Consider the following 25,763-nt stretch of genomic DNA (forward strand, 5'->3'; position numbering starts at 1 on the left):
CCTGCTTGTCACCCCACACCTGGGAGGGTTTTTTCTTTTTTTAAATGTTGCTATGGAGACTCTCTTTTATCTGATGCGCAAGAGTCTTCCATTTCCCCCAGAATGGATGTCAAGGGAAAGAGCAGAGGCAAAAATGCAAGAAATATTCATTTTCAGATGCCTCTTGGTTTTGGTGATCATCTTAATTGGATAGAGCTTTCAAGAGATGTTGCCTTTCCTCATTTCTAAACAAGATGGGAATTTTCAAATCATACCAAGGAGCCAGTCTATAATGACTGGTTTGATATAAAGAAAACTTCTGTAGATTTGTAGAACTGAAAAAAGTTGGGAAATAGTTACTGAAATAGACACTAAAGAGCCTGATGTACCATTCTTACTCACATGGTGCAGCATCTGACTCTATGATTCCAACAGAGCTATGTAATGGGTACGCAACACGAGCAAAAGTGACCGAATAAGGCCCCAACTTATTTGGAGCCTAACATTTGATTTTCTTTCAAGACCTGGACAGAACAGTTTTATTTAATATCACCGGAGTTACATTTCAATTTTAAGATCATACTTGCCAAAGCTGCCTTTACACGTTCTGCATGGGGATTTTTTTTTTTTTTTTTTTCAATAGGACCAAGAGAGATCTGTACAATCAAGCAGGTGGAGGGGGAAAAATAAACAATGCCAGAGCTTTTGAAATGTTCAACTGGAGAGGGCTTTATTTTCTGCTTAGGAGAACTGGAAGTATACAGCTTCTTTGCACTGGACCAAAGCTAGGAACTTGATCTGGTTTTGTTTTGACTAAACATAAGCAATGCAGTGTAACTGGAAACAATGACTTACAGCGTTTAAACCACAAGTGGATAGAGAGAAGCTCTGAGATAACAGCTCCCCCCCAAAACTGAAAATCCACACTGTAGTCCCCCCTACAAAATGGCACAGACCGGTCAGGTCTCAATAATGGAGTGACCTCACACTGGAGTGGTTGACACAATGTTCTACAGACCTCTGCACAGCTTAATTGGCTTATGATCTTCCTGTATGGGGAACTACTAGCCCCCCTCCCCTTTGTTTATACTCACTGAAAACCAAAAGGCATCTTCCAGTTTTACGTCAATGCAACGGCAGAGGTCGACACTCCAGTTACCATTGTCTGGCAGGACCAAACAATGATCTGCGCCGAGCCAGCTAGATGAAGGGAAGCTACACACAGGCACCAGCGACAGGCCTTACCAGCATGACTCTTTGTTTGGTATCTTAAGGTCAATCCATAAATGGCTTTGACAGATTGGTTCTACGAACAAACAAATTGGGTTGCAGACCAAATGCTGTTTATTCTAGATAAAAGTTTTTTAAGCAGTGCAGGGATGCTGGGGTAGGACAGAGATTTCATTCCATCTTAAACACCAGAGCTCACAAGTCAATTTCGCCACCATCAGTGCAGTTCTGTAATAAATACTCTGTATCTTTAATAAGGTGGATGTGGGAAGCATTGAAGTGTGACCTTTAGCATCGACATGTCTCCTAAACTGAGGAATTGTCACTATAAAACTCAAGCAGCAGTGGCATGCCTGAGAATTTTAACATTCTCTCTGCTTATGAAAGATGCTACTGCCTGTTAGTTTGATTGCATTCTCATCCTTGGCTAACCATGCATCTCTACAGGTGGAAACCATTGTGTCAGGTGCCACAAACGGTACTGAGATATGAAATGCTTTTTTTTTTTTTTTTAAACTAGATATATGAAGTTCATTCAGGAGAGTGCAGGGTTGGAGCAGGGTTTTTTCTTTTCTTCCCCTCACCCTTTCCTTCCTACATGTCACCAAGGCACTTCACTCCGTGCGTAGTATGATGTGGATCCCTGAATCTGTGAAAACTGGTCCACTCATCTCACCAGCCCTCAGCGCAAATGAGGCGTCTTCAAAAGGTTTCTGCATCTGACCTGCAGAAAGCAGCAATGAGAAAGAGTTCAATTAAGTCAGCAGAGAGTGGAAGACCTTTCTGAGCAAGCCAGCCTCAAAGGAAGCAGCCTCCAGGCAAGCAATGAAGTCACCAATTAATACCTTGTAGGGGGTGTTTGTTCCCAGCAGACACTCCACACCAACAAACTTGGCTCAGATAGAGCTTTCGCTCATCCCCCCCCAAACATCATTGCTGCTACAAAAAGCGTTTCAGTGAGCAGGGGATTCAAAGGGCAGAGGAAAACTCCTCAGCAGAGTCACTGGCACAAGTGGGTGTCAGTCTCTGAGGCTCAGATGCCTGAAGGCACAGAGAGGGGAGAGATGTGGTGTGCGTTACAAGCTGCACTAAATAATTTACAAGATGCACCTGGGTAATGTCATGACCTAGCTAGTCGACGTGCTTAATGCGCTGGTCTCCACAACACCAAGTTCCTGGTGGTTTAATCAACAGAGACCAAGAAAAGTCACAGGTGACGCTGGGAGACCCCTGCATGAGGAATAATGAGCAGGTGGCCTAGAGCGGTTCTGCAGTGAGCTACAAAGGGTCAGTCAGAGGGTTTGAGCCAAGAGGAGAGTTACCAGTTCAAGAGAATAGGGTTTTTGCCCAATTTACTGCGACAGTTTGGAAGTTATAGCAAAGAAATGGCACATCCCAGCTGAAATAATGAGGCTCCACTGCTCCAGCAGATCAGTCTCATTGTGGGACTTGCACACCAGATGCCTGCTACAGAGCAAGGAGCCTTCTGGCACGTAAGGAAATTTCACTCCCTGCACTTAGCACTGTCTGCATTTGCGGTGTTGCCTTGAGATGTCTGAAGAGGGATAGATCTGCTTGCCAGGAACACAACATAAATTTTCTGTAAGTTTATGACCCCGGTCTCCAAGTTCCAAGACAGTGCTGTAGCTCTGTACTCCGCAGCACATTAGGAGATGGCTACAGAAAGCACACAGATAGCGTGACGGATGGATCATCAGCAGGCTCTTTTTTCCCTACAGAGACATTTCCGTGATATACTCATCTCTTCGGGAACTAAAGCTTTCCAGCTCCGCACAGGCCATGCATCCTGGATGCATCACATGTAGCTGAGGAGCTGCTGCAGAATTCATATTTTACACTTTAGGGTCTAAATCCATCCACAGTCATTGCTCTAGCAAGGCAGCAAAGTGCCATGAAGGTTAGATTCCTCCCTTCAGGATTAGTCATAATAGCTTGAGCCTCATGTCTTACCCTTCACAAAACTCTGGTTTTATTACTGAAGTGACTTGATACATAGGACTTCTCAGACTTCTGCTTCTCTCCTCAATTCAGTATTTAGATTAATTGGTAGGAGAGGCAAACTGTTTGCCTGTCTCACTAACTCTTATTCTAAAGACACATTCACACATGATTCAAACAGCATGATCTCGCCTAGCATAGCGTACTGAACACCCTTCATCTTAGGTTTTAGTTAATTCTGCCACTAGCGTAGGATCTTTACTTCAGATGAGGAAAGTGTACCACACTAGAATGATTTTCCTCAAGCAAAACGTGTCAACTACTTGCAGTTTTTCAGGAAGATAAATTGGAATGTTTTAGCAGTTTCACCTCTGAAGTACCCAGTATTCACAGTTCTAATAAATTATGTTTGCAGCCCTGTGACAGCAAGAGGCAAAGATGGAGACGGAGTGTGACATCTCTGGAGTGAAGCAGCCACTCGCAGTTCTAGTGTCATCTAGTGGAGACAGAGTCTTGCAACATTTCTTTACTTTCTGCTTAAACCAAGAGAAATTGTTTTCTGTAAGTCACAAGAAGCACAATGAACGGACTCCAAATAAGTCTCCAATTAAGCCCAAAATAGCAGTCGCAGCATCCCAAGATTAACGGGTATTTCATTACATCAGAACCCATAAAATGCTAGTGTTATGCTCTGTTTAAAAGGAAATATTTGTCTGAGGAAGGAGGAAAGGTCTCTGACCATGTGCAGTAATTGGAGTTCTGGATACCTGTCCCTGTGGGTGCTCCACTTTAGGTGCACATGTGCTCCTGTGCCTTTGAGCAGAGATTTTTGGTAGCCGTGCCTGTTCTGCCCGTGCACGCGCCCTACACATCCTCATGCTCTATACCAAAACTCTATAAGGCTGTTCAGGTGAACCAGCCACAGCCAATTCTCTACTGGAAAGCCCACAGAGGCAACTCCGACACAGAGGAGAGAGGGCAGTGAAGCACCCCCAGGGACACACATCTTGAAGAACTCCAGTTACTGCACAAGGTGAGTAACCTCGTCTTGTCTTAGTAGTGTCCCTGTGAGTGCTCCACTTCATGCGACTTCTAGCAGTAAAACTTTCAGGAGGTGGGCGTTTTGGAAAAGAGTCCATCACTAAAGAAAGAACTGCACTGCCTACTGCCGCAACTGATCTTGCAGCATGAATTAGGGAATAGCGGTTGGAAAACAAGTGCACTGAGGACCATGTTGCAGCCCTGCACATTTCAGCAACGAAAGTCTCTGAGTAGAGCTACGGACGTTGAACCATACTTTCTAAATGGATTTCTGGATGTCTCTAAGTGGTCCCTTAGACCTGTATGCAATAGAAAGAGCATCTAGGGTTCTTCCTGAATAGCTTCCCCTTCACATCTAGTGTATGAAAAGCAGACTCCTGTGTAGACTGATGCAACTTAGGAAAAAAATGGAAAGTGAATAGTTTGGTTGATATAAAATTCAGAGAACATCTTAGGTAAGAGCTTTGGATGAGGTTGTAAAGATACCTTACCTTCTCCTTGGAAAACAATGTAAAGGGAGGGTCCACCATTAAAGCCCCATCTCCCTACCTTCAAGCTGAAGTTATGGCCACCAAGAAAGCCATCTTTAGACAGGTGTAGCAGCAAGAACACAGCTAATGGATCAAAGGGTTGTTTTATGAGACAGTTAAGAACCAGGCAGAGGGGTTTGTGTTGTGCAATTGATTAAGCCTGGTCATTGGGTGGTCTGGACTCTTGACCAAACCATCAAAACTGGCGTTTGGATGGTGTTGAAAGCTGGGATGAAGCAATCAAGGTAGTTGCAGACTTTCTTTGAAAATCTCAACTTCCTAAGTCCATGGTTCTGGAGGTCTATGGAAGGCAGAAAATTTATCTGGGGTGGGATATTTGTGCCATATGAGACTTGCTAAGCTTCTTTGTATTTGCAGGCACGTATATCTCTAGAGACCTATATGTTGCCCTAATGTCCTTTAGGGCATGAAGCAAATCATCCATAGAATCTGCAAAACGTTTCTGGCCACTGAAAGGTAAATCTTCCACAGACATTTGTATCTCCCATGGAAATCTGGACAACTGAAGCCAGGAAGCTTTCCCCATCAATGTTGTGGTAGCAACAGACCTGGCTGCGGTGTCCGCTGCATCTAGTGAAGCCTGCAGTGAAGTTTTTGCCGAAAGGTGGCGATCCTTTATTATGATGGTGAACTGTTCTCCAAGTTCCTGTGGTCAATAAAATCATAAAGCTTCTCGTAGTTCAGGTAGTGGCATTTTGACATCAATGTCCAGTGGTTAGCTATCCTGAACTGAAGTATTGCTGATGAACAGCTCATATGACCAAACAGGTACAGATATTTCTGATCCTTATTATAAAGGGGGACTTTCTGGGTATGCTGCCAGCCCGTCATTGACTGCGTCCACACCCAGAGAGTTTGGTGCTGGATGAGAAAATAAAAAATTCAGAATCCTGTGCCTGGACATAGTATTTTTTAATCAGCCCTTTTGCATGCAGGGGAGGGGAGGGCTTGGTTTTGCTGGAGTTTGCCAAATGGACTTGGCTAGCTCCAGGAGGGCTTCTTTAATTGGCAACACTACCTGTGCTGAGAGAGAGGTATGCAATATGTCCAGGAACTTGTGATGGGAATCCTGGACTTCGTCCAGGGGACTATGCAGGATGTGGGCGATCTGCTTCACTGGGTCCTGGAACTGTCTAATGCCATCAGCTAATGATGGCAATGGTGCCATGACCGCCACATCTTGTGATGATGGGTTTTTTTTGTTTTTTTTTTTTTTTTTTTTTTTGGGGGGGGGGGGGGGGGAGTGGACAGGACAGATGGACGGTACTGGGGAATGAGGACTTTGTGTTCCCTATGGGACTAAGGTGAGGTCCCTTGAAACTGCTGTCGGTACATGGCCTTACTGGGATCCACAGGCAAAGGAGGGAGACCATACAGCATGGGGGAGGAATCCAACACTGGTCATCCCAAGCGCTGGAAGGCAGGGGTCTGGAGTCCTGTCTTTGTTGCATCTGCAACAGGGAATAATGTCTCCTGGAATAAATTAGAGCTCCATGAACAGAAAGTTCGGACTCTGAGTCAGAAGGCTCCTCTACACATTGTATTGGAGGTGACAATCCCTCCTTGTGGATAGCCAAAGATGGAGAAGAGGTAGGCCTTCCAGAAACATGAGCAGTCGGTGACCCAGCCAACCTTGGTACCAAGAGGCATCCAGAGGTTGCAACAAGCGGAGACTTAGGCTCATTCAGTACCAGAATTCCTGCAGTGCTGGAAGCACAACAGAATTTAATACCATCACTGATGAAGTTGAAGAGGCTGTTGTGAGAGGCATTGACATTGATACCAAGGGGAGCCAAGAATTCCACTGAAGCTGGTCTCTTGGGAGTAGTCGTCTTTGTTACCAAGCCCTGTACCACTTCGGTACTGGACTTAGTTGAAGTTTTAACATGCTTCACGGTACCTGAAATATTTGGAGCCTCACTAGCACTCCTCTTGGGGCCTGAGGTTTCCAGTAACTGGATCTTCTTTGATGAGGAACTCTGTTGTTTTGCTCATCTTATCCCCTCCCTTATACTTGGAACGGGAAGCTCTTGGTACCAGCGGTGCAGTTATTTGTACCTCAGTCAAGGAGAAAGCTGGGGACTGGGGTTTTGGTGCCATCTTCTTCTTGGAAACCCTTGATGACCATGATCTCAATGATTGGGCACGGACAGATGCAAAGGGTCCCTGGACAGTAGAATTCTCTGTATCCAGGTCTGAAGCTGGTATTAAGGCTGTTTCTGTCATTAATAGTCTATACTTAATTGCTCTGTTTTTAAGGGATTTTTTCCTTAAAAGAAGAACCTATTTGACAGGTACCGGGAATGTGAGAGTCTCCTAAGCAACAAATGCAGTGGGAGTGCCCATCACTAACAGGGATGGCTTTTCAACAAGAGAAGCACATTTTAAATCCTAGGGGGACTGGCATCCCCAACAGAAGAAAAAGTTGTTCAAAACCCCCACTAGGGGAAAAAGAAAAATGTTTTGTTTTGTTTTTTTAAGAAAAGAAAAAGGGGAACAGAACTTCCAACTATAAGTTACTAAACCTACTACTAGTACGAATTAACTCTATAGCTAAAACACTAATAAAAGGAGGGAAGTCGGCAGACAGCAAACAGGTACATGCTAGACTCCATCTCTGGCAGAAGACAGATGAGAAGGAATGGAGGACGATTTGCCCTATATAGCCTCGGTACAAGAATGTGTAAGGCACATTCACAGGCAGAACGGGCTCTGCTACCAAAAAACTTCGATCAAAGGCGCAGGGGCACATGTGCAACTAAAATGGAGCACCCACAAAGACAATACTTGAAGAACCTCTCATCTGACTACAGTATAAATTAGATCCCTATGTGGTTATAAAAGACAAAAGCAACTAAAACAACGTATTAGTGCAAATCAAGAATTAAATTCCTGAAGGCAGAGCTTCAGTTGTTAAAGTCTATGGCAGTGGATTAATACTGGCTATTTTAATCATCTTGTGCAGATACCTTTCTGATTCTGATACAACCATGCAGACTGTCCTGTGTATCATCTGCTCTCTAACATACCCTTGCAGTGTTGTGCAGCAGCATAGATTTCTGCTGCAAAATTTGTATATTTGCAGCAGACAAAAACTTGCATGAAAAATACTCATTCCTCATCCTGCTACCCCCAACAATGAGAGTAAGAAAAATGTGTGGTTTCCATTGACTGTGACACATGATTCCATCTCACTGTTTCAGCTATAGGCAGTTCTCACTAGATTTCTTTCCTTTGGCTTTGTTCAAGTTTCTGTGACTTTGGAGCACATTTTAAAGCTGAAGACAGAAAATGCTCTATTTGACAGCATCAATTTCCTGATTTATTCCAGTTATAACATGCAGCATGGGCACAAATCTTTTATGTGCTCCTTGCATTTAGGTGGGCTTTTTAAAAAAACCAAAAAACAAAAACACTATTTACAGGATCTCATTGCTTTGTATTTTATTCTATTCAGTGGAAACTGAATACATGAGCAGCTTGAAACAAAATTAAAAATTAAGTGATCATACAATAATGAATCTCAGATTGTTCATTTACACTTCTAAATTTCAAAGGATCTTCCCATTTTCAAGTGTCCTAACAAGTCCCCTGTTGAACAGGGTTCAAAAAAGAATTAGGTGAGTTCATGTAGGATAGGTCCATCAATGGCTATTAAGCCAGGAAGGGCAGGGATGCAAAACCATGCTCGGAAGCATCCCTACCCTCTGATTGCCAGAAGCTGGGAATGGACGACAGGAGATGGATGCCTTGATGATTACCTGCTCTGTTAATTTTCTCTGAAGCGCCTGGCGTTGGCCACTGTCGGAAGATCAGATACTGGGCTAGACGGACCAGTGGTCTGACGCAGTATGGACAGTCTTATGTTCTAATAAGTGAACTGAAAGCAGCTTCTTGTGTTCACTTCTTCTCCACATGGATCAATCATTCGGAAATGAATTCCCTCACCAGCAACATTATTTTTGGTTGGCTGCAAGTTGCACCCATTTCCCAATTTGCTATTAGCCCACCCCCCCCACCCCACACACACACCTTGCTTTGAGATAATTGCTTAATTATCTGTCTGGTTTGTCATTAGTTCCATTTACTCATTTTCTCCCTGTTCACAGTTTGTTATGCTAAGCAACTGGATTCCCATTTAGAATGGCTAAAAACCTCTCTCTCAAAGCAAAAGCCAATTCCGTAACGGGCACTTGTGTAACACCCTCTCCTCCTCAGATAGCATAGCTTTCTTCCTAATCGGGGTAACTTCGAAGCAGCAAAACACCTTTTCTGCGCAGCAAGTTCAGGTAGCACACAAGTCCATTTTGAGGGGGGAGGGGCATTATTAATCCCTACCCTCTGCTGAGGAATTTCAACGTCAACAATGTAATCTCAATAGTGAATTCATGTCGCCATGTGGAGTTTGACCTACCTCTCCCAAAAGCACCCAGGTCTCCTCCTGCTTTTGCCGAGCTGCAGTCACTAAACTGGGAAGCGAGGGACTCGAAATCCTCCTCTCCAGATTTAATCTTCTGGATGTATCCTGTTGACACACATGATAATTCATAGTCAGAAGCAAGAACCAAGTCAGAGAGCGTGCTGGGGACCAGGGGGAGGGAAACATTCATAATGAAGCACGGTAGACAAATCTGAGCTTTTGTTAGTTTCTGAGGAGTGTTTCAAGTGACCTGCTTTGCCCCTATGCCATTTCAAAGATGTGCCTCAGGGGAGGTCTACACTGCCGGCAAAATTCGGCAGCAGTCGATGGGAGTTACACAAGCTAGGCGGAGCAGCTTGTGTAACTCCCATCAACTTCGTTACCTCTCTTTAGCGCGCCATCTCCACTGCGCTGCGCTGCTGGGATGTGTGTTCCCATCGACACAGCGCTATGCTTTTTTTGGAGGTGGTTTTAATAGATTGACTTCCGGATTGATTGAGTGTGTCTTCACTGCCACTCAATCAATCCGGAAAAATCGATCTGACAGCAGCAAATTTGCGGCCCTCAGTGTGTACACAGCCTCAGTCATAGTATCCCCTAATGGCAAGGACAAGCATAAGCCATTACATAAGGTCCATAACTCCAAGAAACTAGCACCGCATCTCAAGACTTCTCTTCAAGTGTTCTTTCTGACAAACATTAGTGGCCTTTTGCTGCACCAAAGTTCATGTTGCCCTGCCACTTAAGCTATGTCCTATTGAGGCACAGCTATGTCATGGCAGCACTATAGTGTAGAAGTTTCCTACAGTGACAGAAGGGGTTTTCCATAACTGTAGAAACTCCACCTTCCTGAGCAACAGCAACCTTCTTCCATAAACCTTCCTGCATTTGCATTACAATGTAACTGATCATGTAATTAACATTTCATGTTTTTCTACAACCTCAGATCTTGTATCTTTTAATACAGTGTGCTGTTCTGTCTTATACAAGATGTGCAACAAATGGGGAAGCAGCTCCTGTGAAGCCCTAACTTTGCTCACTATGCACCAATTATAGTCTATAAATAGTATCTACTGGGTTCCATAGAACCTGTCTCAGCAATTGTCACCTCAGATGCCTTTTCACCACCCAGCTAAGACAGCCAATCATGCACTTTCCAAAGTGCTCTGCATAGAAGTAAGGTTTTCAAACGCTCTTAAATGTAAATCAAATCAAATCTATAAACTTCCACCACCACACTCAAAAGCACTTCTTATCAAAGGCTATTTCCAAACACATTTAAATCTTCCTTGTGTATCCTAAGCCATTTCATCTTTAGTTGCCAACCAGGGTGGCAGAAGAGGGTTTGAAAGGCAGAAACTCACCACCAACCAATCAAAAGACAAGAATGTTTTTCTTAAATTTTCAAACATTTATCCTTGGTAAAAGGACAAACATGGAAAACTTCAGCCAAATAGAACTGGAAAGCTATGGGTGTCCAAAAATGGGGTTATAATGAAAATATTCAGAACCTTACTTGGAAGGTGTGTCTGACAACTGAGTAACATCCCAAGACCATCAGCACATGCACTACTTTGCTCTCATATCTGTGTAACAAGAAATAACAGAATGTAACTCACCTTTTAGATTGTTCCTTCAAATCAGCCACTCAACATTTGACTTGTATTTTGGAGAGTGGAAGGGGGTATCTAACTACTCAGGCATTGAAGCATTTAGTCAGACAAGCAAAACAGTGTCATACACAGGAGGCTGAATTATGCCACAACAGGTAGTTCTTGGTGACCCACTGAGATCAGTTAGTCTCTTAAGTAAAGGGCTATGCAGGTTTTTGGGTTCAACAAAAGTGGTAGGGAAGTTAATGGAGAATAGGCCCATCAATAGCTAGATAGTCAAGGATGCAACCCCATGCTCTGGGTGTCCCTAGCCTGTGACTGCCAGAAGCTGCAAGTGGACAACAGGAGATGGATCACTCACTAATTGCCTGTTCTGTTCATTCCCTCTGAAGCACCTGGCACTGGCCACTGTCAGAAGACAGGATTCTGGGCTATATGGACCACTGGTCTGAGCCAGTATGGCCATTCTTATATCTTAATGCAACTGATTGGCCCATTTTGAAGAGCACCTCCTGCATGCAGAGGTACAACATCACTGCTAAATCAACCAGCACCCACCCTGTTTTACTTAGAATCCATTGGCATTAAGAATAACAAAGGCACCCAATGCCCGCCAGCTATTTTTAGGAGAGGCATTCTTGTGCCGAGCCAAATTTAGTGAACAGAGACAACATTTCACTGGCAGGGAAGGGCACAAAACATGAGAATGCTATAGGTAATAATCCTGTACAGGCCCCCACAGGGGGCTGGATTATACGGGATCTAATGGTTTCATCTCTGGCACCTAAGTCTCTGTAAAGTTAAACTGCTATGATTTGTTTCAGTGTTTATTTAGTTTCACTAGAATCAGAAAAAAAAAACTCCCTCCTAGCCTAGTCTATTGTTTCCCTCTAGCCAGAGCAGAGATCATTCCCTTCATTGCATTCTCCCAGGCTCCGCATGGTTCCAATGACTCAAGGAAATGGGCTGCCACCATTTCTGCTGTGAAGACTACTGCACAAACTGACAGAGGGATGATCCAGCAGTTAGGGTGCTAGCCTAGAAGACCTGGGTTCAACTGTCTGCTCCACCCCAGGCTCCTTGCAAGACCATGGGTAAGTCACTTAGGCCAAATCTTTAGAATGTAGCTCCCACTGAAGTCAAAGGAGTTAGGTGCCTAAATACTTTTGAGACCTGCACTTTAGTCTCTGTGCCTCAGTTTCCCATCTGTAAAATGGGACAACAGCATTCTCCTGCCTCTCAGTGAGCTTTCAGGGATATATACTGTAAAGAGTGTGAGGTGCTCAAATACTATGGTACTCGGGGTCCATACAATAGAAACATACATCTCAGCCATTTAGGAAATGTTTCCTCTTTTCTTCCTTTGATCTCTTAGTTATCTTTTATTCCCTAGTTGTTTCACACACCCACACCTCCTTAGTCAGTTTCTGTCTCCCCTTAGCATTTACAGCCTTCAAATAAGTGTTACAGCCAATCCAGTTGTGATTTGGTGACTGGCGATAAAATAAGCATGTTATTTTTGACAATAATAATGACCTAAGCTTAATAGCAGTACTAACTATTAACAATCAAGGAGTTTTGGAGCATTATTTACATTACAACAGCATCAAGAACCCCAACTGAGGGCCCCTTTGAGCTAAGTACTGTACCAACATGCAGTGAGAGAGGGCCTGCTCCAAAGAGCTTATAGTCTAAATAGACAAAAGAGCATGAGGGGGAAGTCACAGAGGATAAGTGACTTGACCAGTCACACAGCTCAGTGGCAGAGCTAGGAATAGAACACCGATCTCTAAAGTCCCAGTCCAGTGCCTTGCCCTCTGGACCACAGGACATTAAGGTATGTTAACATTATACCTGTGTGTGCTTTAAAGAGAGAGACACCATGGCACACCCGTAAAGAGGGGGAATTTCTAGGAGAAGGATTAATTAACAAAAGTATGCCCTCCTCCTGCAAGACATGTGAAGTGACCATGGCAGGAAGAGCACTACCAGCTTGTAGTATTTCAAAACTCAAGAAGTGGTTCTCTCCTTTAGCCATGAAGGACATCAGCAGGGGACTGGAACATTTGTGGGCCAGGAACAAGTCAGTCTTAAGATTATTTATAGTTAGGGATTGCAAAACTATAACTCCTCTCTTTCAGATGATGCAGGAGAACACAGATGCTAGAGGAAGAGAATCTGCATGTATATGTGCATTCCTCCACTTCTGTTTTCTCTGCGTGCCTCTCCTGAGGTGCACATGCCTCAAAAAGTGGTGTTGCTACTTACTTAACTTCAAGGGTAGAGGGCTGGGGAGAACCTCAGCACCCTAAACAAAGGTGAGAAGCGCACCCTAAGATTCTTTCAAAGTCAAGCTTTGTTGCTTTCAGGACACCCAGTCTTCCATCTCCCAAGAGAAATGCTGGATTCAGTGATTGCTATAAAAAGGGGAAATACTGTGCTTAGCCCAATCCTTATCAGCATGAGCATTCTACCAGTGAAACCCTGCAAGATCTTAGGACAGTGTGGAAGTTAGGAAGGAAGATGTGGAAGTTAAACTTTCAATACATATGGTAATGGCTACTGGTTTTCCTGAAGCATTCTGGGAAAAGCACACCGGAAAAGGAAGTTGTTTAGTCTGAAGCCAATAATTCTTCTGGTTTTAGAAGCTGAACTGCCCAATTGAGGTAGTTTACCACTTGGGGACAGTAAACCAGGTTTGAGCCCCCCTATTCAGAACCTTATTTCAGTGCGTGTGTATGTTACCTGAATTCATTGTAAGGGTTTGAAGGAATGCTCAGGGATAGAAAAAGGCAGCATCAGATGCAACAAAGTTTGAGGGGATAACAAGTTTCCAGACCACTTTTGCTGCCACATACTCCAAACATGGCTCCAGAAATGCTCCTTCATTAACAAGTATTTTCACAGATGAACTGCCTCTGCACAGGAAGCAAATGCCACTGACATATTGGATTTCTAGCATTACACAAGTGCAAATGGTGCTTTATAGTGCAGACAAAGAGACAAAGAGCTCAAAGACCAACTCTATGAAGCCAAAGGTCCAGCAATTCAGACGCAAGAAGTCATGGAGACACTCAGTGAGATTAGCACACACAGCTCATGGAAGAAATGGGCTCTGAAGTTAGGAAAGTAAGGCCACTTAGCACAAAGGGAATGCGAAGCTATGGGTGGCAAGAAAACTAGCAAGAATGGGAGAGGGCAAAGCAATTAGAGATGAAATAGAGGCGCTTAAAAACAGCAGCAGCAAGAGCAAAAATATAAGCAACAATGGAAATCTGTACAGACTATGAATGCGAAAAGTCATGTTGACAGCACCACACATGAATACCGACCATGAAGTGAAATGCAAAAATCCAAGTGTCACTAGAAGGAGTGAGCTTGTGGAAAGGGATACAGCATTCCTATTGGAGTTGTAGTAATTTCTGCCTTGCACTGGTGGTCCAGCATAGTGTGGAGATGCACTTTCAGTCTTAAATACTTTGTCAGAATTTTAAGTGTTGTGAATGTCACATGTAATGCCTATCTTATAGCAGGGACATAGTGGCAGGAGGATCCAAACTAATTCTCCCTCAAGATGTTCGATGGAATTCTGTGGTTGATTGTTTTGAACAATTTATTAAGAACTGGCCTATTCTCATAAAACTTTGTGAAGAAAACCATGATAAAAATAGATGAAAGTATCTCATCCAAAGTATTTAACATTGGATTAAAGAGGAATGTAGAAGATATGCTCAGTATATTGAAGCCTATATCCATAGCCTTAAACAAACTTCAGAGAAAATTGTTGCTGCATTACTGATGCTGTCAAAATTCGGAAGGCACTTCAAGAGACATTGAAAAAAGAAATACCACATCAGAAAGTTAAACTGCAGGCAATAAAGCAGCAAATGGCTCAAACACTAACTCCACCTCATTTTCTTGCAAACATTCTCGACCCCAGATATACAGGTAGATGCCTAACTTCTGAAGAAGATGCTGCTGCTATGGCATGGGCATCTCAAAATCATTCCTCAGTTATGCCAGTCATAATAAATTTCAGGGCTGGAGCTGAACCATTTAAACAGTACATATTTACTGATGATGTTTTGAACAAAGTCACTCCGCTGAATTTGTGGAAATCATTAGCCAGGCACCTTGAAACAGAGTTCCTTCAGTTGCTAAGTCAACTTTTCACAGCAGTAGCTTCCTCTGCAGGCAGAGAGAGAATATTTTCATAGTTTGGCGTTATTCACTCAAAGCTAAGAAATCGACTGGGAGTTGAAAAAGCAGGAAAACTCGTATTTCTGTTTCAGTCTATGAATAAAAATGACAATGGGAGTGAGGAAGATGAGAGCTAGTTGTAGAAGTTTTAAGGACAGTGTACGTTTAGGGTTGTAATGACTTGTCTGTTAAGAGTTAATAAAATTTGAAAATTAAAAAAAAAAAAAAAGTTTAAGGACAGCCATCAGCCGGCAACTCAGGAGACTGCTGCAATTGCAAATGTGAAACATTTATGTAACATTTAATATTTAGTTTAATAAAATATAAGTGTTATTGTGTTTGTGTGTGAGATTTAGTTCTTACCATTCCCAATGGCCTGCTGCTGCATCTGCAGCTTGCCACAGGTAATGAGTATTATGTACTATTTCCTAAATTAATAAAAATCAAGTTATCTAAAAAATTACATCAAATATACCCTCCTAGATGTTGTAAAATGCTGTATTAGGTTGTAAATTAATATGTTTTAGTGATCAGATTTGCACCATTGCTTACAAAATATGTGAAGTAGTATCAGTGGGAAACTTGATTTAAATCAATGATTTTCTCTTGGTGATTTAATCCTTGATTTAAATCAATCCACCCTGCCTGAAAGGGCCTGTTGTCTCTCTTGCGCCCAGAGTTTGTTTTCATAGCATTTATGCATGTACCTTTCAGTGGGGGGAAAATAAATAGTTTATTTAATTAAACTAAGCTGCTCCAGTCTAGAGTGTAAACAGTATATTTGCACAATAAGTCTGTTATCAAAATACAGCATTCATCCAAAATACGTATTTGCATCACCTTAAGTGCATTTTTACTTCAAAGCACCACATTAACCCTGCTGGTAACTACGTTATATTACCTCTCATTCCACTAACAAACGCAAGAAGGTTCAGCCTTAATATGCACACGTTAAAAAAAGTGAAGTCATTAAGGAAGGATCATAAGCATTAACATTAAAGTCCCTGAGTTGTCAGTTTGTACCACAACCTTCGTGCTATTAACAGCTTCTGAAAAATGAAGTTGAGTGAATTTCACAAGCCTGAAAAGTGACACTAAATAATTTGGTTATTACAGCTCTATTAAATGTATGACCATTTTGTAGTCCAAGCACAAAACGTACTTGCCAACAGGATAGATGATCTTGTGGCTACAGCACTGAACTGGGATCAACTCCTTGTTCTACCATGGACTCCCAAGTGTAGCTCTGGGCAAGACACTTACTCCCCATGCCTCAGCTCCCGTCTTCAGTGGGATTAATAATCCTTCCTTTCACCAACTCTGTCTTGTCTATTTCAATCAAACACTTCAGGGCAGGTACTGTCTCTCACTATGTATTTGTGCCAAGCCTGGCACAATGGGGCCTCTAAGTACTGCTATAATACAAATAAAAATATCATGATTATAGTGAAAACTAATTCAACTTAGAAATTCTTTTCACCCATTGTAACTTTCTTAATGGTGCAAGACTTTGCAATGCTGGTTTATTAAAAAATAATGCATTGCCTCTAGCTGACTTCAATCTATTTTCCTTATTACTGGAAAGAATCACAATCAAGTGAAATGTCCAAAACTAACCAAGGTTTATCTATCTAAAATGCTAACCTTTAGCATGTTCCCTGAGGAGAGGAGAATATAATGGAGCACTTCCCTTAAACAAATTCCAATTGCTGGTTTGTACTGCATAAAACATTAATTCCAGAATTAAAGATTCTGAAGGAAACATATCTGCTCTCTAAACAAAATGTAAGAATGTGTGGTGCTATGTCTGTCAAACAAACACCTCCCAAGAGTTCTGCTTAAACAATTCTGTGCTATAATTACATTCATCAGGTACAGTACATCTGCTCAAAGAAATTCAATGATGCCTGACTATTTGTTAGAAATTGTAGTGGAGTTAAGATGTGCGTTCATGCAATAAATTCTCTAGTGGTTTTTTTAAAAAAACTTTACAATTTTCTGTCATTTTCAGGAGGATAATACCGGATTGGATCTTTCCATGTCAACAGTATCAGTATATCATCTCACCTTCCTGGAGCAAGGAAAATTCAGACAAAACCTACATAAAATAATTACGAGTGAATGTTTCCTATGACCTTTCTAGGGAACAGCATTTATCAAGCACAGATGGGAATGTTGACAAACAGATTTTTTGATCATGGCATTTCATTCTTAGGCGACAAAAATACAGTGATAATAAATGTGATGAATGAAAGAATCCCAAATGGCCTTTATCAGGAACACAGCAGGACATTTATATCAAATAAGTTTTAATCATCTCTCTCATATCCTCAGGCACCAAACAGGGAAAAAAAGATTGCTAAACATAAAAAGTATCTGATAGTGAAGAGACTTCTCTCTCCAGGACTGTCAGCCTTACACTCTAGTCTAGCACTAAAAAGAAAAAATATCACTTTAAAATAAAAACTACATCTGGATCTCACACAGAACTAGATTAAAAAGTATTTGTCCATAACCTTATGAGATGAAGACCTGCTGCATCTGAGATAAAGGAGGGCACCCAAACAAAGTTATGAAGACTCATTAATTTATTCAAAATAGTGTTATTTGGCCTGCTAAGGGGGAGATAGAAGATTTGCACGTAACTTAACAGCAGAAAGTCTAACTGGCTATAAGTTTCTGAAATATCACTTAGATAACACAGCTCAAGAGAACTTTTCCCTCTAAAAGGTATTCTCTCTTACTTGGATCCAAGCTTATGAACACATGCTCAGTAACAGGACAACCGCACTCTTGCTTCTAGTATAGAAGTACCCCATTTAACCAACCCTCTATTATCTGGCTTTCCATATTTAACCAAACAACCAGCACACACAGGTCCAGAAGTGGGTGATCTCTCCTATGGCCGCTAGATGGTGCTGCAGCCTCACACTCTCATTCTCTAGATTATCCGAATTTTTGATTATCAGATCTGGCCCTGATCCTAACTAGATCAAATAAACGGGGTCCTGCTGTACCAGTATAGGACAACAAAGTACACTATACTACAAATAATCATCAGTTATTGGGTAAGGGTGTGAAATTCCCCCCACGCAAAGATCAAACAAGATCTAGGCACCACCTCAACCCTCAACTCTGTACAGGAGGGCAGCAGGAGGCCTAGGTAGTACTTAGGTCTTTAAACTAGGGCTTCAATGGGACTTAGGTGATGCATAGTTCTTGTGCTAGCTCTTTGCACAGAGATGAATTTCACCCGGAGATTTTGTTATAAGTGACTCTACTAGGATCAATTACAGCTTGGCTATAATAAACATTTCAAATTATTTTTATTTATAAAATTCTCAACAACTTCATGTGCACAGTTCTAATAAACTTGCTGTAACACTTTTCAGACTCTGCAGTACACAAAAGCTGCTTTATTATGCCAGTTACAACTAATTAGTTAACTCACAAAGGAAATTTTTCCTGAAAAGGTGCTAGCATTCTTGAACATCTCTTTCAAAACACACTAGGTGCCACCTGCTGATTAGTACCCTAGTTAGGCTCCAGGGCTACACGTTGTTTGGTGGGGTGATTATCTTCTCCCCAGATGATGTCGAATTGTTGGGTTTTTTGTTTGTTTGTTTTTTTAAGTGAAGCAGGTTCAAGGCTGTTGTGAATAAAACCCTTCTGAGCCCTCCAAAAGCAACAAGAAACTTTACAATAATATAACAGCATGCAACAATAACAGTGCTTTACAGCTTCAAAGTACTTTACAAAATGTTAGTCCTCACAACACCCCTGTGAGGTAGGTAAGAGTATTTCATAAATGGGGAACAGGCTACGGCCCTGATCCAAAGTCAATAGAAAGAGTCCCACTGATTTCACCCCAGACCCTGACTAACTTGGTCCCAAAGCAATAGGAGAGTCAGTGTTGAAGATGGGATCAGAACCTGGTCTCTAAATGCCAATCCCATGCTCAAGTCCACAAGACCAAACCTCCCTGAATACAAAGCATCCCAGTTAAAAGCTACTGTCAGCATAATGTGGGACAATACGTGCTGTGACTTGTCACAACAGGCATCATGAAAGATATGGGATTCCACCACTCCTGGATCAGTTTAAGACCACCACACACTGGGAAACTTACTAGGTTGGAAAATGTACATTTTGTGGCGTATCTGAGCAGGATATTTGAATATCCCTGTGCAAACATTCATGCATCTCTCAGGCACAGATTCATCAGAATTTACAGTAACTGCATTAAGGGCAAATGGTCAAATGAAATCTTAAACATAGAAAAAGGAAGATGTTAAAGGAACATGTGTTTTAGCTTCAAATAATTGTTTTATTTTTAATATAAAAATATACATATATACAAGAAAATACAAATATACCTGTCTGACATGACATTACAAAAACGCAAAGAAGGGATGGGGAAGAGATGGATCCTGGTCTTAGGTCATTTAATCATGGTCAGTGAATTACACAGCAAAATTGATTCTCCAAGTGGCTGTGCTACATGAAAGTCCATGTTCAAGCCACTTGGCTCAAAAACTTTGCCTTAGAGAGTTCATGCCACTAATAAGCCATTTCTCTCTCTAGGTGTTCATTTTAGGCCTTAACATGACTTTCCCCTTTACTACCATCAACCTCTCTCCTGCTTTTACTTGCCATTTATAAGCTCCAGTGCCTCATCTTTGCTCCGTGTGATCTTTTCCTGCCTCCATGATGAAGGTCTTCTGGATTGGTTGTGCTTCACCAAGAGGTGTGAACAGCGCACTTTGGCAGGCTCTCCTTGGCCATTTTTACCACCACCGCTGGGGCGCTCCCACTGGCTGGCATTTGTAATGTGGTTGAAGTAGTACACACGACCTACAAATAAAAGGGAGGAGTGGATTAGATTTTAAAAGTTCCTTTTAGACTCCTGGCACTAGCTTCTTGCTTATCTCGGTAGATATACAAGACTCTGGATTTCTGCAAATGGGTTTGAATGTGTGCACATCAACTCAAAGTAGAATCACTGCAGGAACTGGAAACACCCAATACCCCATAATAAGGGAATGCTGCAGCACTGCAAATGTCAGTCCTGTTAAGATTCTCATCTCTAACAAACATTCCTAACAAGAAATAAAGGGAGAGGTGTGAGCACAGCAGCTCATCCACTCTAATCCAGACTCTTGACAGCAACTCCCTTTCCAGTCCTAGCAAGTCACTTTAGTCCTGATCCACTTCTGATTGATGTCAAAACTCCCACTGACTTCTATAAAAGCAGGTCCTTAAATCTTCACCACAGGTGTGAGGTGTTAAAACTGGATAGTTCATATTTCTTATTAAAGCAGAAAGCATCTGCAGCTTTCCAGCATCACATAACAGCAACACACCTTCTGAAGAAGTGCACTCACATAGCGGAACTCTGCCTGTTTTATCCCTGCAGAGAGGGAGAATGGTGCTGGGTTTCTGGCAAAGTACAAGGAGATTATGTTTCACTTTACCCCAGTATGTGTGTGAAGCACCGTGAAATCCATACACAGGAAGGATGAAAGGCCTAGATATCGGTGATTCATACCTTACAAATGCATCACAATTAACAGATCTTGCAGTTAGAAGACTAAGCAAGAAATTATGTCTTTCTCTGCGTGTTGGGCACTACACAAACAATGGAGCCTTGATCCTGGATGTGTTTGGTTGTTACTCCTAACAAAAACACACCCCAAACAAAATCAACTACTCTTTAAAATAAGCAGCAAAAATTCCCTAAGGCCTGAAGCAATCAATCAAGACGACAAGGGAGACTTGGAGCCAACTAACACTGTAACCTGGAGATGCTGCAAGCTCCTGCCCTGCAAGCTGGCAGCAGCTCATTCCTGCACTTGCAAGAATTCACACCAGCTAGACTGATTTTTTTCCCATCATTAACCTTGCACTTTAACCCCTTTCATCCCAAAGGATTTCCAACCAGCAAACCATGCACACAATGCTCTTCAATAGAGCATGACTTTCTGGCACAGAGCACCATGGGGGAAAGGGACAGCAACAGCCAATTCACTGCACAGAATGGGAAGGGAAAGGGAAATTCCAGCCCAAGGATTCAGAGACCAATTACACAAGTATCCTGGGATTATTTGCACCCAGGCAAAACTATCTGAATCACTTGATTTGTGTTAGGACCTCCTGCAAGTGCTTTGCCCCTGACCCTGCACACTGAAGGTGTCAAGGCATTGCTCCAGATTTGACCCAACTTCTCAGCAGAACACCCCACCCCCCACCCCAGTATCCACCCACCCACACTGGGACCAGTATCCAAGAATGGCACCATTTCAGCTTCCACTTCCCCTCCCCACACTGGGGCCTATAGAGCTTCATTCCAGACATGCCACCACCCATTATAAAGTGAACAAACAAGGAACCTCCCTGGACAGAAGGTCCCATATCCTGGGGGAAGCTGATCCTCAAGCAATGGACAAGTGAGACCTCCCCTCGCCCTGCACCTGCCCCACTAGAGCCTCCCGAACCACTGCTAAAGCCATTTCCAGTCTACTTCTACTCAATGCATGCAGCAAGGCACTCACAAAAAAACCCTGCACCCCCTCCTCTAAAAGCCCCACCTGCCCGGCCCTCCCCATGGAAACAGTCACCCCCTCAGAGGCACCCCAATAAGGAGTCACCCCCCCGGGCATCTCCATGCCACGGAACAACCTCGCCCAGACCATCCCATGGAAACCAAGCGACCCCACCCCCAAAACAACCACTTGGGGGACCAGCGCTCCTTGGCTCTCCCCTCCAGGCCACACCCCAATCCCCACGGGTCCGGCCCGCCTAGGCCACACACAGACACCGTCACCATCGTCACTGCCCCACCGCCCACCCCGCTCGCCACAGGCCCCGGCCCCAGGCCCCGCTCGCCACAGGCCCCAGGCCCGCTCGCCACAGGCCCCCCCGGACACCCCCTCCCCACCGGCCCCGGCCCGCTCCCCCCCGGCCCCAGGCCCCGCTCCCCACCGGCCCCGCTCCCCGGCCCCCTCCCCACCGGCCCCGGGCCCCGCTCCCAGGCCCGCTCCCCAGCCCCCTCCCCACCGGCCCCGAGCCCCGGCCCGCTCCCCACAGGCCCCGCTCCCCAGCCTCCCGCTCGACCCCAACGCGGCACGCGCCCGCGGTACCTGAACTGCGGCTCATGCGCTTCTCCCAGCCCGAGGGCAGCTTCTCCTCCTCCGCCATCTTCCCTCCGCCTTCCCACACCCAGCCAGTCCGCCACCCTGACCCACCCAACCCCGCCCGGCCACGCCCCCGCCGGCCTGGCGCCATCGCCTCCCATTGGCGCAGGGGAAGCCGAGGCCCCGCCCCAGCTGGCTCCCATTGGTTCAGAGAAAGATGAGGTCCCGCCCCGCGCTAGGCCCTGTCTCATTGGCGCAGAAGATCAGTCATTGGCTACGGGCGAAAGGCCGCAATGATCCCGGAACCGATTGCGGAATCTCAGGCCCACGTGACAGGGCCAGGGATGGAGGCCGGGGAGGGACAAAAAAAAAAAAAAAAGCCTGAGACCACCACGGCCAGCCGGCGGGAGGTGCTGTTGAGGTTTCTATATGGGGGTGCGCTTCCTGTGCCGAGCCACTTGGGGAAGGACGGGCTCGGGGGAATCCCCTGAGGGGAGGGGGTGGATATCCGCTATACTCAGGCATGGTGGGGGGCAGCCAGGGATGGGGGGACCCCTTAATCCAGCTAAGGGAATGGGAAGGTTTAGGGAGTAAGTACCCTGTAGTAGCCACGTGGGGGGAGGGAGACCCTTCCCCCCACCAATGGGACGAGGGGGGCTAAACCGGGAGCAGTCCAGACCGTTCCGCCTCCTCCTCCGGCGAGTCTGCACTATAGGGATGCAGGCGAGAGGCGACTTCCTGGGCTCCGCTCCTATCAGGCGTGGCTTTGGGCGTGCCAGGGACGAACGTGCAGCAAACACACCTGAACACGGAGCTAGGTCAGGGGGCTCCCCAGCGGCTGCTGCTCACTGCACGGAGAGTGCGGCTAGAAGATAATTCATCAGTCCCCTTGTGAAATGTATAGGCGTTCCCCACTTCTCCTGCTGCTGCATTTCTGCTCTTTTGGCAGCAGAGGGCGAACCGTGTGCTATTCAGAGTGTGAATGAGCATCCCGAGTCCCAATCCCTGCACGCTCACTACTCCCTCTGCCTCCACTGCCATGATAAAGCAGTGTAATTCACAATGTTACTAATCCCAAACGTTCATAATGAGTCGAACCCCCCACTAAATTTGAAGTTATTGGTTGTTGGAACCTTTAGAGTTCAGCAAGAGGGCTACAAGTATTTTTTTCTTAAGGAAAGGTGACGTTTTTACAGAATCACAGGATTCCAGAAGCTGGGGCTTTAAGGAAAACACAAAATCTTGTGGGATTAGTAATAAAACCATAAGAGTTAGCAACTCAGACTTTTATAGAGAATAATACCTAAGCAGACAGATGCTCCCTACATTTTACAGCCTTCTACGTGAATGTAAAAATAAAGGCACATCAGTAATTCTGAAGTACAGCAAGAACCTCTTACAAAGAGGCAGTGTGGTCTACATTCAAAGCCAGGACTCCTGGGTTCTAATCCCTGCTATCGGAGGAAGTGGGGCTGAGCAGTTAGAAGAGATTACTAGAAATTCTGGGTTCCAATGCCAGCTGTGGGAGGGAATGTAGATAAACAACTTTAAAACAAAACTCAACTGACAAAGAAAAAGCAGCAAGAATTCCAGAGTGTTATTTTCTTAAAAAGACTATTTTTCTATTAACAAACAAGGTGGAAAAAGAAAGTGAGAATTTCAAGAGATGCAGCAGTTGGTCCTCAGTTTGTCACTTTATTGGTGTTTTTGTGCTGCTTAGCTTGTCAGTTTAAGGATTCTAGGAAGTACTCTTGCTTTGAATGGGAGGACATAGATTCAGACCCTTGCTGAAGCTTTTGTATGGTAATGTTTAGACACCTCTCTTTTTGACGTTCACAGTTATCTAGCTTTAATAGTTCCTGCTGTTGCATTTTTAAAAAATATCCAAAAAACCCAAACAAAACACTCTCTCCAGCTTTTGTTACTCGTATTTAGCAGGGAAAGGAAAACAAACCATTTGCTCACTCTGCCTTCTGTCTACCCTCAGGATGTACCCATGGTGCACAAAACTAACCTGTGCAGTCATGGCTCAGTGCTATTGGTACTCAAGCTAGCTAGCTCAGGTATGCCTATAAATTGCTGCAGTCACCACTCCCGCTTGCAGCGTAGACATATGTATGAGAGAGGTTCCTCTCTCAGAAGCTATAGGAAGTGGTGTTTCGAGGCTTTTCCCTTCAAATGAATATTAATCCACTCCCCCAACATGGCAGGTGCACCTAGTCTTTCAAACAAAATGTGAATTCAAGAGTTTTCTTCTGGTCATTATACCCTTGTGCAAAGTCCTAAGGGATATTTAATCCTATTGAATTAGGCATCCCATCCAAACTGCATTTTAGGCATAAGAACAGCCAGACTGGATCACACCAATGGTCCATCTAGCCCAGTATCCTGTCTTCTGATAGTGGCCAATGCCAGATGCTTCAGAAGGAATGAACAGAACAGGTCAATCATCAGTTAATCCATCCCATGTTGTCCACTCCCAGCTTCTGGCCGTCAGAGGCTAGGGACACCCAGAGCATGCAGTTGCATTCCTGATAATCTTGGCTAATAGCCATTGATGGACCTATCCTCTATAAACTTATCCAATTCTTTTTTGAATCCTGTTATAGTTTTGGCCTTCACAACAACCGCTGGCAATGAGTTCCACAGGTTGACTGTGTGTTGTATTCTGCCTTCCAGAGACCCACTGCACTGGATGTACCACACTTAGGGCCCACACCCTACTTCTTGTCCTAAACTTTGATCAGATTTTGTGCCACATGCTGTTAAACAGCTGCTGCACTTTCATAGTAGCACCCATGTTAATCGCACTAGAGAGACTGAACTTCCTTTTCACTCCAGTTATTGTTCATCCCTATCTCCAAGTCAGGGTTCAGACAGAATGGCAGGGAAGCCTGCCTTGCTACTGTCCATGTGGCATCTGTTCTGTGGCTGAAGTGGTCAAAAAGACTGCCATCATCATCATCATCACCACCACAAAATAAATTACTTTAAAACCCCATAACTAGCATCCATATCTCTAAAAGAGCTTTCCATAAGAATAGCTGTTGTGACAAGGAGTCCCATTAATATCCCTGCCTCTATGCTTTGCGTACCTAGATAGCTGCATCCTCTCACAGGCCATTTAATTCCGGAAATTATCAAGGTAGAATCATCTCTAGCTGTTGCCCAGAACTTCAATCTCAGCTAATTAAGTATGCTTAAGTGCAGGCAGCTACTACAGTCTGTGGGCAACACAGACATTATGGACCCACACAAAAACATCTAATCAACTAAAGAAGTGTGTTTGTACCTGCACTTAGACACTGTGTATATTTAAAGTGCTTTTTAATCAATTGCTCTTCTCTCACTCTTGTTCCTAATCCTGTCTCATTGGCTGGAATCCTGAGAATTTACATCAATTATTTACTTTTACAGAGCTGAAAGGGGGGGGGGGGGAAGAGGCGTTGTAAGGGGTTGTGCTTGAAGGTTCAATGAGAATGATAGGGCAGAGCATATAGAAGGTTTAGTACCTGCCAGCACAGGATGCCCATAGGTTGGGCAGAGTCTGTTATAGAAACAAGCATGCGATTGGAACTGGTTTTTTTGCATTTTCCAGCCAGGATCATAGCTTAACCACTAAACTACTCCAAAGTTT

The 25,763-nt window shown here is 43.9% G+C and overlaps 1 protein-coding gene across 1 annotated transcript; it reads right to left on the reverse strand.

The window, feature by feature from the left end:
* Positions 1-682: 682 nt before the first annotated feature.
* On the reverse strand, positions 683-22,244 carry PIN1 (peptidylprolyl cis/trans isomerase, NIMA-interacting 1). The gene is made up of 4 exons (XM_067560648.1): positions 22,133-22,244; positions 19,647-19,847; positions 9,175-9,285; positions 683-1,933 (listed from the first exon to the last, which is right to left on the reverse strand). Exons 1-4 carry the CDS (start codon positions 22,188-22,190, stop codon positions 1,824-1,826), a joined length of 480 nt encoding a protein of 159 aa, XP_067416749.1. The 5' UTR covers positions 22,191-22,244; the 3' UTR covers positions 683-1,823.
* Positions 22,245-25,763: the final 3,519 nt, after the last annotated feature.

This window comes from Emydura macquarii, unplaced genomic scaffold (genome assembly GCF_026122565.2).
Source record: "Emydura macquarii macquarii isolate MOO-44397 ecotype Brisbane River unplaced genomic scaffold, CSIRO-AGI_Emac_v2 contig_2292, whole genome shotgun sequence".
Lineage (NCBI taxonomy): Eukaryota > Metazoa > Chordata > Testudines > Chelidae > Emydura > Emydura macquarii.